This window comes from Trichoderma evansii, assembly GCF_050947405.1.
Source record: "Trichoderma evansii strain SZMC 28006 chromosome Unknown GGI43scaffold_12, whole genome shotgun sequence".
Lineage (NCBI taxonomy): Eukaryota > Fungi > Ascomycota > Sordariomycetes > Hypocreales > Hypocreaceae > Trichoderma > Trichoderma evansii.
Genome location: NW_028145194.1, coordinates 1,006,308 through 1,020,792, shown reverse-complemented (window position 1 = coordinate 1,020,792; position 14,485 = coordinate 1,006,308). Strand labels below are relative to the sequence as shown.

General features: G+C 49.0%; 3 protein-coding genes across 3 annotated transcripts; 1 reads left to right on the top strand and 2 right to left on the bottom strand.

Moving 5' to 3' along the window:
- Positions 1 to 976: 976 nt before the first annotated feature.
- On the top strand, positions 977 to 4,468 carry GGI43DRAFT_428145 (lethal giant larvae like, C-terminal-domain-containing protein; the record flags this gene model as incomplete). The annotated part of the gene is made up of 3 exons (XM_083208913.1): positions 977 to 1,095; positions 1,248 to 3,355; positions 3,463 to 4,468. The coding sequence occupies 3 exons, from the start codon at positions 977 to 979 to the stop codon at positions 4,179 to 4,181; spliced, it is 2,946 nt and encodes a 981-aa protein (XP_083060005.1). The 3' UTR covers positions 4,182 to 4,468.
- Positions 4,469 to 5,017: 549 nt separating this feature from the next.
- GGI43DRAFT_428141 (Piwi domain-containing protein) lies at positions 5,018 to 8,064 on the bottom strand (the record flags this gene model as incomplete). The annotated part of the gene is made up of 2 exons (XM_083208912.1): positions 5,018 to 7,639; positions 7,696 to 8,064. The coding sequence occupies 2 exons, from the start codon at positions 8,062 to 8,064 to the stop codon at positions 5,018 to 5,020; spliced, it is 2,991 nt and encodes a 996-aa protein (XP_083060004.1).
- A 2,275-nt stretch (positions 8,065 to 10,339) lies between these two features.
- GGI43DRAFT_77304 (cleavage polyadenylation factor subunit RNA14) lies at positions 10,340 to 14,371 on the bottom strand. The gene is made up of 5 exons (XM_083210286.1): positions 13,903 to 14,371; positions 13,046 to 13,846; positions 12,525 to 12,956; positions 11,460 to 12,471; positions 10,340 to 11,397 (listed from the first exon to the last, which is right to left on the bottom strand). Exons 2-5 carry the CDS (start codon positions 13,658 to 13,660, stop codon positions 10,487 to 10,489), a joined length of 2,970 nt encoding a protein of 989 aa, XP_083060003.1. The 5' UTR covers positions 13,661 to 13,846; positions 13,903 to 14,371; the 3' UTR covers positions 10,340 to 10,486.
- Positions 14,372 to 14,485: the final 114 nt, after the last annotated feature.

Below are 14,485 nucleotides of genomic sequence, written 5' to 3'. Positions count from 1 at the left end.
CTACTGCCTCTACTGCCTCTACTGCCTCTACTGCCTCTACTGCCTCTACTGCCTCTACTGCCTCTACTGCCTCTACTGCCTCTACTGCCTCTACTCTCTACTGCTTCTACTGCTTCTACCTTCTGCCATATATATAAATAACATGAAAGGAATCTTTATACATGAGGGTAATACTCATATAGGAGCCCCCTTTGTGGACACCAGTACGCGTGCTGCTCATATACTGTTCAAGTGTGAGCCGTAGAACGCCCCGGGAACTTGCTATCGCTGCTGAAGCCGCCTACCGCCACCGTTCGTATTGTTACATTGTTACCCATGCCTAAATCTTATTTCCATCTTTATCACAGCGCTGAAAGTTCCCATCTTCGTCCAAATAATTCCATTTCCCATTCGTATACTCATAAACTTCTTTTTTCCATCCTGAATTGCCGTTGCCTTTGACATGCTCCATATTTTGTTCATCTTGCTGTGAGCTTTGTAAAATCTTTTTTGTCTTGACGCTGAATGATTTTTGACAGTATTGCAGTACTTTTCCCATATCTGGTGTTGTGTCCCATCCATAAGTTGTATGTGCTACTGCTGCTACTGCTGCTACTGCTGCTACTTACTGCTACTTACTGCTTCCGCCACATACATGTATAACATGATCTTAATAAATCTTGGCATTCTTATTCTTCTTTGTGTGTGTGCCTTCATATTGCGGTCCCTATTTTTCTGCTTGTAACTGATACGGAATTTGGCCGAAACTCATGCTTGGCATCGACATCAGCTGCTTTTGACTGCGGCGGAGACGCAAAATACATGTAAATGCCCAGAGGCGCAGTGGAACTCCCGGTGGCTTCGGCTGCCAGACCCCGCTATGGAGCACTGCCCCGGTCCCGCCTTGGTTGCTACTGAGCTCAACTCTTTGACCAAACAAATGCTCTCCCTTTAATCCAACCTCTCGCAAACTCAGCTACTATAGCTACGGCGCGCCATGGCTGGCTTTCTGCGAGGCAAACAGGCAGGCATCCAGAATGACCTGTCTGGCAGCATCCGACCAGAGCTCTTTACTCCCGACGATCATGCGCGATACGGCCTCAACTCCCAGATAAGGTGAGTGTCGACTCCAGTAGCTATGACGCAACCAATGCCCCGCCATACTATAGCGAAGACGACGATACGATTAAGATTATACCCAACAGCAGCAGGCGATATGAGGCAAGAGGATGGAAGTGTGAATATGATCTCTAACACGCGATAAACAGTTGCTTTGCATACGATCCTGTGCAGTCTCTGCTTGCCATCGGAACGGCCGAGAGCAAGTTCGGCCCCGGCAAAATCTATGTTTTCGGCCAGCAACGCGTTCAGAAGACGTTTGATCCGCCGCGACGAACCTCCTTCCAGTCCGTGCAATTCAGCGCAAATCGTCTCGTCAGCCTCGACAGGAACAATGAGCTCAGCCTTTGGGATCTCGACACGGGAGAGCGTGTAGCCTCGCAGGTCATCGGCGGGACTGTGGCCGCAATGGTGACGGACCCAATGCTTGACTGGGCATTTATCGGAATGCAGAATGGAGACGTCTTGGCGTATGACCTCGATAGACACGGCCTCGCTCGGCAGTTCCGACTCCCCAACTTTTGGAGAGACAAAGATCCAACGCAGCACACTGTCACCTTGATCACCCTGTCGATGCATCCTCGAGACGCTGGCAAGCTCCTGATCGGATACAGCCACGGCGCAGTCGTCTATACGTTTAAGCAAAATCAGCCACAGCAATTCTTGGAATACATTTTACCGCCTGGTGCGCCTGGAGGAAGCAGTGTCGGCATGGATGCTGTGCGCCGCCCTCGTTTGACCCATGCGCTGTGGCACCCTTCCGGAACCTTTATTCTCACCGCACACGAAGATGGAAGCTTGGTCTTCTGGGATCCCAAAGAAGGAAAAATCGTCATGGCAAGAACTCTCACGGAGATGGGCATCCACCATGCCACCCCAAGCGCACCAACAACGGGATACTCTGATCCTTTTGTCAAGATAGCCTGGTGCTGCAAGCAAAACTGCGATGATACAGGTTTATTGATTGCGGGCGGCGAGAGTGTTGATTCGTCTCCCAAGAGGTTGACGTTTATCGAGCTTGGTGTGACGCCTATATATGCTACCTCCACTTGGCAGGCTTTGGAGAACCATTTCCGCGGCAAGCGACATATTCCGTTAGCCCTGCCACCTGGAGCCCAAGCGGTGGATTTTCTGCTCATTCCAAGAGAATCCCCTTATTTTGGAGGCGCCCAGGATCCCATCGCCGTAATTGCGCTGCTTACTTCTGGAGAACTGATTACATTGAGTTTCCCGTCAGGATACCAAATCAGCCCTACGAACCAGCTTCATCCATCTACCTTCTTCGTGCATCCCTTTGTTACAAAATTCAATGTCTCCAGTGTCGACCGACCCAGGTGGCTGACGATGGTGGAGAAGAGAGACCAGGGAGAACCTATTTTGAAGGGCGGAGCAACTGGCCCGAGGCCCAAAAAACGATTCGAAGATCGCACAATTATTCAGACTGCACATGCTGATAGTATTATACGGCTTTGGGACTCTGGACACGCTGATCAAATTGAAAATGAAGTCCAGTTGCAGGTTGACCTGGCCAGGGCCCTAGATCGATATGAAGACGTAGAAGTTACAGCGATGAGCTTGTCCAGCGCTACTGCCGAGTTTATTGTCGGTACCAAGACCGGAGAGGCTGTGATATTTCGCTGGGGCGTAAACCACTCTTATGGAAAGAATCAGCCCACACAGCTGGATCCGAATCCAAAGGGGCTCTCCGACATCAGCTCTAGGGCGGAGCCGAACCTAAAGGAAGGGTTACAGCCTGTTGTCCTGTATGAGATGATGCAGGGCCCAATCACTGCCGTTCAGATATCAAACGTTGGATTCGCTGCGATTGGATCAGAGCTTGGCTTTCTGACGTTGATCGATCTTCGCGGCCCCAAGATCATTTTCCAAGCCCCAATGACCGATTTTGCAAAAACCGAAAACAGAATGTCATTCCTCAAAGGCCACTCGAGATCGAGTTCAGCACCGGTGAAAGAGTGGCCTACGGTGGTGGAGTTTGGCGTGATGACGCTGGATGATGATAAATACTCATCCATTTGTTGCTTTGTCGGGACTAACTTGGGCAAAGTTATTACATTGAAGCTACTGCCCGGAGGAGGAGGATCGTACACAGCTGAGGTAGCAGGAACGGTGAACTTCGATGGGAAAGTCGTGTCTCTGAATCCCATTCAGGCTGACACGGGCAAGCCAGCACTCGCCACGGGGCATACCGTGGGTGGACTACGGGAGGGGCGCCAAGTGAATGGGGCTCTCGTTGCAGGTAAGTATTCTCCTATCTAGTCTCATTCATCTTTTTCCGGTGTCAGTTTAAAGACGAAGACTATATGACCATCATTCAATAAACGAACTAGCTAACGTTCAGCACAGTCACCGAAAAGGAAATCAGGATATGCAGACCTGCTCACTCAAAGGGCGCTTCCAAAGAATTCGATGATGTAATATGTGCTTCAGCTTGCGTGGCAGAGCTTGAGCTAAATGGGTATGCTATTGTTGCAGCTTTCAGAGACGGATCAGCTCGAGCATATAGCATTCCAGGCATGCGAGACCTAGGTAGCGCAAAGCTCCCAATGGTGGATCGTACGCGAAGCACAGCAAGCATTGTGACGCAAACAGGCGATATATTTGCTTGGGCTGGGCCGGCAGAAATGGCTGTCGTTCATGTTTGGGGGGCGGGCAAGGAGTTGCAGCAGTCCCCAGATACGCTGATCAATCCCAAGATTCCTACTCCACCCCGGCCGGCGATTTCCAACCTTCAATGGATAAGCGGAACACAGCATGTTTCGCCACTGGATCTCGATCTTTTGATAGGAGGCCCCAACAGGCCCCCTAGTAAGAGGATGATGGAGGCCGCTGCGGCGGAGCAACGTGCTGCCAAGATCGGTTCCAATGTAGGATCAGCCAAAGAAGGCTGGGGAGACTATTTAACAAGACAGCTCAACGAGAGAACGGAAAAGCTGAATCTTATGGGAGATACGATGAATACGTTGCAGGAGCAATCAGAAGGATGGGCAGACGATGTTAGCAAGTTTGTAGGGAGGCAGAAACGGAATATGGTTATGGGAGCTGTAACGTCGAAATTCTTTTGAGGGAGAAGAAAGGGGAGGAGTAGGATTGACGTGGCATGGGATTGTATGCTTGCTTTGTTCACAGAGATTTAGAAGATGTGCGGCAATACAGGCGTTGTACAATATATGAGATACCAGGTTTGTCTTTGCTGGTATGCTTTAGATCGAAACAAAAGATGTGACTTTATAACAATACTACATATTCTTGGAAACTTGGAGGATGTGGGCGTGAATTGGCTTCTTTGGAACACAACAAGCAAAGTAGTAGAATCAGTAGAAAAATGAAAAGAAGATTACTGTCTCCGTTATCCATCCCTTCACTCGCTAGCCTATTCCATCTCCAAGATCTCCCCTGTCTACTCATCTATTACCTACAATACGCTATGTGACGAGCATGATTACAGAATTTACAGAAATCATGTCATATATCTCAGCAAGGGTATGCATATTGTGCCACTGTCACAAGTTTCATACATCAAGCACATGGTGGATATTTGGTCCCCATGGCAGGCAACACTCGAACCTAAGGTGGCATATATCACCATCAGTGGCACATAGAGCTTTATAACTATTTTTGTTTAAAAAACAAAAACTTTTGTTAACTATCTAAATTATACGAACTCATTATAAGAGCAAATAACCTCCACCGCCACTTCCCGCCAATCCGGTCGCCCCTTTTGTTCATGTTGGGTACTAGAGTGTGCCCGATATCTGTTTAAGAACGGTCCAAAAAAGAAGAAGACTTTCTCTCATACTTTCTGCTGTAAACCGCCTCATCTATGATCCATCCACGCCATCCCATGAAAGCAAATTTCTGTCTCAAACTTCTCTTCCGTTCTTCTCAGCACAATGGCTACTTAGATGTACCACATGGTGCTTCGGAAGAAGTCTCTCTGTCTCATCTCTCCATTGACAGGATTATTAGCGTTTTCCGGTCTACCGCCAAGTTGGAGTAGAGCTGGAGCATCACTTCCCCGTTGAGGGACACTGAGTGACTCGCCTTTGGCCACTCTGTCACGAATCATCTCGTGACCCTTTGCACCAGCTCGGAAACCTTCACTGGTTGCAATATTCTCGTGGGCACGAGCTCGGGCGCCTGCGAGATGCGCATAGTACACTGCTGGATGCAGCGACACAGGTGTTGTTGATCTAGCATAAGAATAACATTGATGGTAGATCATCTTCTGTAGCTCGTTGACCGGGATATTCATCTCATCAAGAAGAACATGATAATGGACGGGTCTGGCGGTTCCTTGAATAGCTACATGCGAGCACAGATAGAAATCAAACATGAATGGGTGAGTCACCTCCTTCTCGACCAGAGTGCCTGGCAAGGCGTTGCTATTTCGGTCTCCTTTTTCCGGGAAAAATCGAATATGATGACGTTTGGTAGCCACAATCACGGTGAATTTGGGAAGTGGCTGATCGGGAGCTGCTCGCTTGAAATATGCCTTGATCTCTTTAATCTCTTGCTCCATAACATGAGCAAACTGACCTTCTGCAACGCCATCACGGAAATAAATGACATGTTTGGGGAATTGGCGATCATGACCACCCATCCACACTTTACTCAGGTGTCCGAACATAAAGTTTATGTTGGCAGATGTGAGCATTTCTACTCGATAACCGTTCGTCTCAACCATGGCTGCATACTTGGTTGCGTCCCTGTCAACAGACATTGTCATCGCCGCCACAGAAGGCGAGGGTCCACCGGGAGCTGGATGAGAGATGTCAACTCCAATGACCATTGTGGGACGTTCTCTAGGGAAATAAGTGCCTCCTTGGGCTAATTTCCACGGAGGATTCGTACGTGATGTTGATCCCCCAAGCTTTGCATTGACTTTCATGCATACATTGGAATGGTACTGGCCATTGTTTGACGCAACGGAAGCTCCATTCACGACCTGGGTCAAAATTCCAAAACGGCAATCAGCAGACTTCTTCAAACGCTCGTAATGAGGGCTATTCTTGTGCTGAACAACAACAAAGAGGAGTTGAGTATAGCCTCGCTCTCGAGTAATTTGGTTGTGCGCATGTGCAAGCGCTTGAGCAACATTTGTTTTGATGTTACCAGGCACGGTAACAAAGACTGGATCGGTCTGGCAAAGACCTCCATGGCCCATAAAAGTTGTTTTGAAACTCCGAGCAAATTGCTGGAGTTGGTTGGGGTTGACGCAGTCGTCCATCACCAAGAAACCCCAGTTCATGAGAGGTGCCACGTTCTGCTTGAAGAATTTTTTGCCACGCAGGTCCCAACGGCCGGAGTATTTGGGATCAGCTGTACCTTGACTGAAGCTAACAACAGGCGGGTTCAAAACTCTGGCATCTGTCTTCGAAAATGCAGATTCCAACTGAATTCCATAGTGTTTGAGATAAGGGTCCTTTTGCAGCTGAAGATCTCCTACATTCTTCATGATATCACTCTTGCGAATATTTGGGCGAGTGACAGCAATTTTGATCATTGCTGCAGTTTGCTCAGGGTTTAGCTTGAATGCGTATCGTTGCATCGGCTCAACAAACGCGAGCTCCATCGGGATGTGACCATTTTTGCCAGTAGTGATAAGTGGAAGATGCGCAAATCGCAAGTGAGCGTTATACTTCTCTCGGTAGTAATCAGCAATAGATATTTTTCGTCCGTTGTAATCGAACGTGACATTTCTGGCATTGGCGCCCTCTCCTCCATAACTTTGGTCAAATAGAAAGTCTACCACCGTGTATACCTTTTCAGCAATTTTGGGATCCCGATTGTTGTGTCGGATGGTAAACTTGAGTTTTCGCAGCTTTCGAAGCTGTTTGAAAGCATCAGAGGACTGCCACTCTCCTCTAGCATTTTGTGTGGGCCTAAAGAGTGTCGTGGTGGCTGGGTTAATTCCCCTGTAACGCTTATCAAGGGTGGCGAGAAAGTTGATCATAACCTGATCCAATGTCTGTCGGCCAGTCCAAAAGCAGGTGTTAGTAACATCTGCATTAAGAGCCAGACCAACGCCCCCATTGCTGAGATTGTTGGAGAGTCTTAGCGAAGCGTACGTTCCTTTGTGAACCTCAATAACACCATCACGTAAGAGAGGAATTCCAGGCTCGTTCTTCTTGTAGAAGTTGCGCTTAATGGCGAGTAAATGCTCCGATGGCCACTGGCGAATAAGGTGGTCCATGAAGTTGAGCGCTTCCTGGACGCTGTTGTTGAATTGAATCTTTCTCTCCAAATATCCTCGAAGAACGGCCATTTGAATCTCTGTAGTTTTGCGCAAAATGACGTGAAACTTATTGGAACGGCCATTGCGAGCTGGTTGGCCATTATCTAGATCAACAATAACGCGAATCTCGCCGCGATCCACCAAAGAAGGAGACCATGCCAGTCTAGAGCCGTCGATAATCCACATTTGGTAGTTGTAGGCAGACAGCGCCTGTCGAAGACTTGGGTGAGCCCAAATCTTCTTCATCACCGGTCCACGTTTCTCCGGCTCAGGAGAAAGGACAATCTATTGAGGAATGTCAGTGATAAAATTCTCAGGAGCCTTGATTCAAATATACTTACATCATACTGATATATCTTCTTACTGAAGTCAAACTTGGTCATGCGAAATTGATTGACTTCAACCCTCTCTGCACGACCCTCAGTGTTGAATTTATTTCCGCGAACAGCAAACACGTCTTTGTGCTCCTCGTTGGAAATGTAGGCATCCGGAGGCAGTTCCATGCGGGTATTGCCCTTTCGATCCTTGCTTGGTGGCTTTGCCGGGTCGAATCCCATACTAGGCGCCCAGCCAGTTTTGGGATCACCGGGGCCTGAAGCCTGCGCTGGAGAAGCCGCTCGGCTTCGACCAGAGGCTGACACAGATGGTTGACGGGATTGAGGCGAGGTGCCAGGCGCAGAGCCGGCAGGGGAGCGGCCTCGATCAGACATCCTGACTGCCGAATCAAGTTAGTAAATGAAAACCAAGAGATGGGAGGGTGGAAGAAAATAAAACGGGAAGAGAATAATATGTGCATATTACAGGGTATAAGCGCCCAAGCCTACAAACGTATGCAGTATCATATACCAAAGAAGAAGGAGCAAGTTCAAGAGAGGTGAATGTGAGATTTACCTTGACTTTCACCGTGTAGCTTCCTGAGTGGCGCTTTCTCTACAAGTATCTATCACACGATTAGATATCCCTGAGCAGATGAATAAATCGAGACATTCGAATCGAGAGACAGAAAGGGTAACTGATCCAATGGCTCAACCAGAGAAGCTTTCTTGTAGCAGACGTACCCGAGTGTGTATGAAGCCTCTACTGGATATGTTTGAGAGTGTCGTACGTAAAAAAATGATTCCAGGATTTGTAGAAGAGCTCAGTTCCGAGACGATAGTTTCAAGGGGGTCTGGTTAATAAACGTGTTAGCCGATGCAGCTCATGACACGTTGAGACACAGCGGTGAAATGATTCCCTCTAAGTAGAGACCCCAAAGAGATCAAAACTAGATTGGTGTGATTTTACAGGCAAAGGTGAAGGAAAATTGAGAACGTTTAGTGACCGCTCAAAGAGTCCAAAAATGTCTCTTTGTGATAGGGAATGTGATTAAATACGCGAGTGGGGGCGATGTATAAGGAAGATGGCCAAGTGTCAAAGAAAAGGACAGGTGAAATGATAGTCTGAGCAAGATCACAATGGAATGGAGCACCTTCAGATCAAAGCTCGATGCCAATAAGATTATTGTTAAGCTGGAGAAGTGTGCAATGACCAAAGACGCTGCACGAGTACAACGGCCAAAGCGAGTAATAAATGTATGAATAGAGCGAAGAGCTGGGGATATCATTCAAGAAAATATGATGACGGATAGAGCGGTAATTCAAAGAGTTGAAAAAGCAGCAAAAGAGAACCAGGCTACTCACCCAGAAGTTGTGTTCGTAGAACAGGCAACAAATGATCTCTGTGCAAGCAGCGTTGAAGGTCGAGAAGAGGATCAAAGAATCTTGCCTGCAGGAGAATGGATTGGCCGCAAGGAAGATCGGTTGCGAGTGTGGTGAAGAGTAAGGAAAGAAGAGAGGAGGAGGAAGGAGAAGAGAGGGCATCTTATAGTTGTGAGCAGGTGCCAGCCGGAGGAGTGATTGTGAAGCTAAACACGTGAGGCCAAGTGTCGGTCAGCTGCAAAAATAGGTGCAACAACAGCACTGCGGTAATTGGCGAAGTAGCTATGGATCAGTGCAGACTCGTTGGAATAGAAAGGGCGTATGGGATCGAAATACAATAAAAAGTGAAGCCGCGTTTCCGGAGATAAAGGGACGTCGAGTCAAGCGGGAAGGCTAGAGGCATGACAACTCCACAGATCCCCAGTCTGTCCTACAAAGAGAGTTGCACAATAGGAGGCCTAGAGGTCTGAACAGGCATGGAATGATAAGAGCATTGTCCTGCCACCGCTTTTTCTATGCACATAGCCGCGAGAACGACGTCTACTTGCTTTATTGTGACGTTTGACGGCTTTGTGCTTCCAGTGGGCGGACCAAATGGGAGAATTCGGGCATTTAAACTAACATCTTTGTGGCACAAGGCTTGTCAGTCAAGCTCTGGGCATCATGTTTGACTTTTTGCTCTGTCCCGTCGAAGAGCAAGGCGAGCAGTGATCAACTCATTAGCAGTTCATTCGCGAGGGGTCAGAAACAATGGACTGAGCAAATATTTTTCGTGGGAAATTATCATTCAACACACCACTTTCGCTATCCAGAATCCCAATCGTAGCTAATACCGCTAAATCACAGCTGTTCCAGTCTTCTTCTACCCGCTCTACCTGCTCTACCTCCTCCACTTCCTTTATTTCTTTTACTTTTTCTACTTCTTCTGGTTATATATATATATGTGTGTGCGTGTAGACTAATCACCTTAAGAGGCCATAAATAGAGTATTGGATCACAAAACTGGGGTGTTGAGAATAACTCTTATTCATAATGTTACATATAGCATCAAGGTCTGGAAATCTGAAACAGTAAGAGGTATGTGAGTTTACTTTCATTGCACTTGCTGCCCACAAGGTAGACAGCGTGCACGCTATATCCATTTGCAAATCATCAGCTACCTACTGCAGCTCAGCCGTCCCAAATCTGACTCTCACCAAAAGATGCAAGCACAAATGCTCGAGTGTGATATCTAAGTTAAATAACCCGTCCAACTTCTTATTTCCTGCCAAACGCCTTCGGAATGCATCAAGAACAAGCATTGACCGCCAACCTTCATCTTGAACAACAAGCTATATTCTTTCTCCTCTCTTATCTCCTTCATTATCCAGTCGTAAATGTCCAATTTGCTAAACATACTCAAGTCTTTCGTTACAATTCACCAAATCTCTTTGTTCTATTGAAAGCGATACCCTCCATATTGGCCCGGAGCTGGTGCGCCGTATCCAGACGGTGGTGGCGCCGGAGGCCATTGGGTTGGGGTTCCACTTGCGTCAGTTGCCCCGTAGGGAATCGTTGGGAACGTGCTGCCGGTCTCTGTCCTTAGAGGCGACTGTCTATAAACATTGGAAGCAGGTGCAATTCGGCCATACGGGCTAATCGGTCTTGGAAAGTCTCCCGACGGCTGTCGACCGTGTACTGGGGCGGTAAAGCGATACTGTCCCCCGGTTTGTGCCTTCCAAGTCCCGTAGTCTGGAAGCGGAGTATCGCGTAGGAGTGAGACCATGTTAGCTGCGCTGAGTCGCTGCGAGTCATAGGTATGGGCAGGAGGGAGAATTCCCAAGAGGAACGTAATATCGCGATGGAGAGCTGATGACTGGTTGCGGCGCTGCTGGTCGAGCCGTCGACCAGCCGCCCCTTTGAGAGGGGATGATCCTCTGGCGAGTCTCTTTGGAGGGTTGAGCTCTTCGTCATCTGGACCAAGGGGGCGCTTCGGGGAAGCAGTAGCTCTGACATACTGCGGGCGTGGGCTCAGCTCTCGCTGTGGGGGGAAGCTGTTGCGTGCTGATGCAGGTTGCTCAGTAATGGGGGCGGCAAGCCTTGGCCGCATTTGTGCAGCCTTCGAAATGATGACCGGGGCGACGACGGGATCGAACTTGTCAGTCGAGTAGCGGGCAGCAAAGATGCTGAGTCTGGGGTCCTCAGGGAACAACTCTGCCATTCTCGCTTCGATCTTGTGGATCTGAGACAGTTCGCCGTACTGAGACTCATATTTGTGGAAATATGCGTATAGAGGCCTCGCCTTGTGAAGTGTCTCTGGGTTGGCGACAAGACGGTTAACGCAAGTCTCGAAAACTACTCGAGCATCTAGAATGGCAGTTAGATATGATATCCTTCAACTAATACATGATGGCAATTAGGTAGCTTACTCGTAGTATCGTCCTTGGAATGCAAAAACTTCAAGTATTCAACGATGAAGCCTTCATCATTTGGAAACAGACGGGCTCCGCGCTCGAAAATCTTGGCGCCAACTGTATCTTTGTAAACTACGGATTCCAGCAACGCAACAGCAACATATACGTCGCTGGTCAGGCGCCCCTTTTGCCGGGCATCAGTGAAGACTTTTCGCAGCCCGCCATCTGTTTGGTTGCCTTTGCCTTGAATACGGCGAATGGCCCTTGCCATGGCAATCCACACATATGAGATAGTGCGAGAGAGAAGGTTGGTCTCTGCAGCGTAGCCTTTCTGGATGACAGTGATACGCTCTTCAGTAGATATCTTCTTTTGCGTCCCTTCTTCATAGTCGTCGTCGTAATTTTGCTCGATTGACTGCTGCACAGGAGCCTCCTGCGCAGCCGCTTGCCGGAGAGTGGAAATTTCCAGCTTTTCGCGCTCCTTCGCCTTGTCTCCCATCGCATACAACGTATTCAAGACATCATCAAAAGGCTTCCGCACAGCTTTAGCAAATTCAGATTTGTCTCCTTCTCGCAGTGGGGATGTAGACTCAATGTAGTCTGCATGCTTCAGAGCTAGTAAAACGCTCTCAGGGTTCGCAGCAATGCCTTGTACCAAGAACTCGGCACCCATTTCTTTGTCAACATCTCCTACGTCATTCTGAAGGCACCATTCTGCGGCATCAACCCAAAGTTCGGGCCAGAAGCGCAAGGCCATCAATGCCTGCTTGTAGCAGTACAGAACTCGCTGTGCGAAGACTTTGGGCTCATCTGCCTTGAGCACAAGCGGGTCTTCCTTCTCCCACTCAATCCATTTCTTCCACAGCGCAACCTGATCGCGAAATTCTTGGTCGCCTTCAAAACCCGGCGCTGGTGGCAATCTGGGGAGGTTTGTACGCTTCAAGCCCCGTGTAATATTATCCAAGGCAATATTGCCACTCTTCGCAGACATGTAGCCAGGAGATCGCTCCTGGATAAACTTGCGTCCCTATTGGCGAGTTAGCAGAAGGCGTACTATAATGTATGGGCGGAGAGACACACTGTCACTTTATTAAGCGCCATTTCGAACTGGTCGTAATCTTTCCACAGGTTGTTTACTGTTGACATGGGTACGTTGATTGCACGATGGTACGCTTTACGCAGCTGGTCCATCTTTTGTTGGTCTTGCCAACCAGTACCTCCAATTTGTCCAGGGCCGCTTTTGATAAACTGGACGTAATCTTGCCAGATATTTCCCGAGTCCCGGTCAACACCAATGTTATCGATTACAAACTCATACGATTGGGTCACAGTTCTCCTGGCCTGGCCATTCGAGTCATTATTGAGGTCATTTCGACGGCGAATGTAGTTGAGATAAACGGTCCAGAGCTTGACGTTGGGAACGGTCATCAAGCATCGTCCAAAGAGCTGCTCAGCATTGACAAAATTGTCCATACCGAGCTCCATCTCGATCCATTCTACCCACATGTCGCCCTAGTACTGTCAGTCATGCGTCAAGACCAGAAAGAAATAGGAGCCTCTCAAATTTGGAGCGGCCGGCCTGGTAGGCCTCGCAAACTTACCGATTGAGGAAAGTTTTCCAAAAATTGGTTATAAATCTTGCGCACATCATCCAGCCTGTTGTTGCGCCTATGTTCGGCAATGAGATTCACCCAAGCATCCATATCCCCCCGAGGGTCCTCTTTAATGCGAGCCTCGAATAACGTTACCGGGTCAAGGCTAGCCAGGGGCGTTGCAGTCACGTTGGATGGAACATTAGTGGGAACAGGAGGAACTGGAACAATGGCCGTCGTGATCTCAGTGGGCTGACCAACTTGGCTCTGCAGTACCGAGGGCTCGGCCGGGCCTGCATTGTCTCCTTCGTCGTCTTCTTCATCGTCTGAGGCTTCCACTAAGAAGCCACCAGACATTTTTGGTTTGGGTGTTGGACGTTGAGAAAGGACAGCGGGGGCAGCGGGAGCGGCGTTTTCAGAGACAGGAGGGTCTGGGAGAACTGTTTCAACGGGGACATATTCTGGGTCATAATCCCCTCCATCCTCTGTTCCATTATCCGCTGATTCACCTGACACATGAGAGTCTTGAGCAAAGTTATCAACTTGTTCGTCGCTATGCTGAGTATGAGCGCCTTCGGCGGCCGCAAATCCATCATCGTCCCACGAAGTGCCTTCGGAAGCCATCTTGAGAGGCTTTCTTTATAATTCAACTCAGAGCACCACAGGGAATATCAGTGAAGACCCGATTGAGCAATACTTTGACGATGGGGGAGCGTCAATGGCTCACGCAACCGAAAATCGGAGGTTCTTGCTCGGCAGCGAAGTTGCGAGGGTGTCGCGGCAGGTTACGAGTCGATCGAGCTTGAATAACTATGAGGTTCCAATTAAAATACAGTCATTATAGTGAATGATGGCAAGCTCCAAACCTTTATACCGCCGTGGTGTAGCAGGCAAGGTAGATACCGTTTTCGTCCTTGCCGACCAGCAAAACCGCGTCGCCCGTCGTCAGCGTCAGGCAAGCAGCCGCAGCGCTTCCGTGAGGAGGTGCGAAATCGGGGTCGATACAGCGCGACAGAGCTGCCGTCCAGCTAGAGCAAGGCGAAACAGCGGTCCCTAGATCAGGATCAGGGAGCGCGCGCCAGAAACGTGTTTGGCTGAGATGATGCTTGTGCTGAGGTGGGAATTGGAGCACTTGAAAATTAGAGTCACCCAAGCTCCCAATTGGGGAAGGCTGTGGACCAGGCTGGAGGTCTTGCGTGAGCGAGGTACTGGGTACTGGGCGTTTCAGAGGCCGGTACGTGCTGGGTGGCGAGTTTGCCAGCGCCTGACCCGCTGAACAGCTCAGCAGCCTCTGTCTTAGTTCGGTGCGGCTTAGGTACTCGCAACCTCAGCGACAAGGCATCCACGAGGTACCTGCCCAAGTACCTGAGTACCTCTGGCCAAATCACAAGCGCCACACAACCACTTTACGCGAAGCGCTACGGTCGCGTCTCCAGAGGCTAGAGGTAT

What these genes read in the sequence shown, in the direction of transcription:
- GGI43DRAFT_77304 (XM_083210286.1), bottom strand. Translation starts at nt 13,660, where the DNA reads ATGGCTTCCGAAGGCACTTCGTGGGACGATGATGGATTTGCGGCCGCC. An exon ending in TGGAAAACTTTCCTCAATCG is followed by an intron (nt 12,957 to 13,045) that starts GTAAGTTTGCGA and finishes TGACAGTACTAG; the next exon opens with GGCGACATGTGGGTAGAATG. An exon ending in TTCCAAGGACGATACTACGA is followed by an intron (nt 11,398 to 11,459) that starts GTAAGCTACCTA and finishes CTGCCATTCTAG; the next exon opens with ATGCTCGAGTAGTTTTCGAG.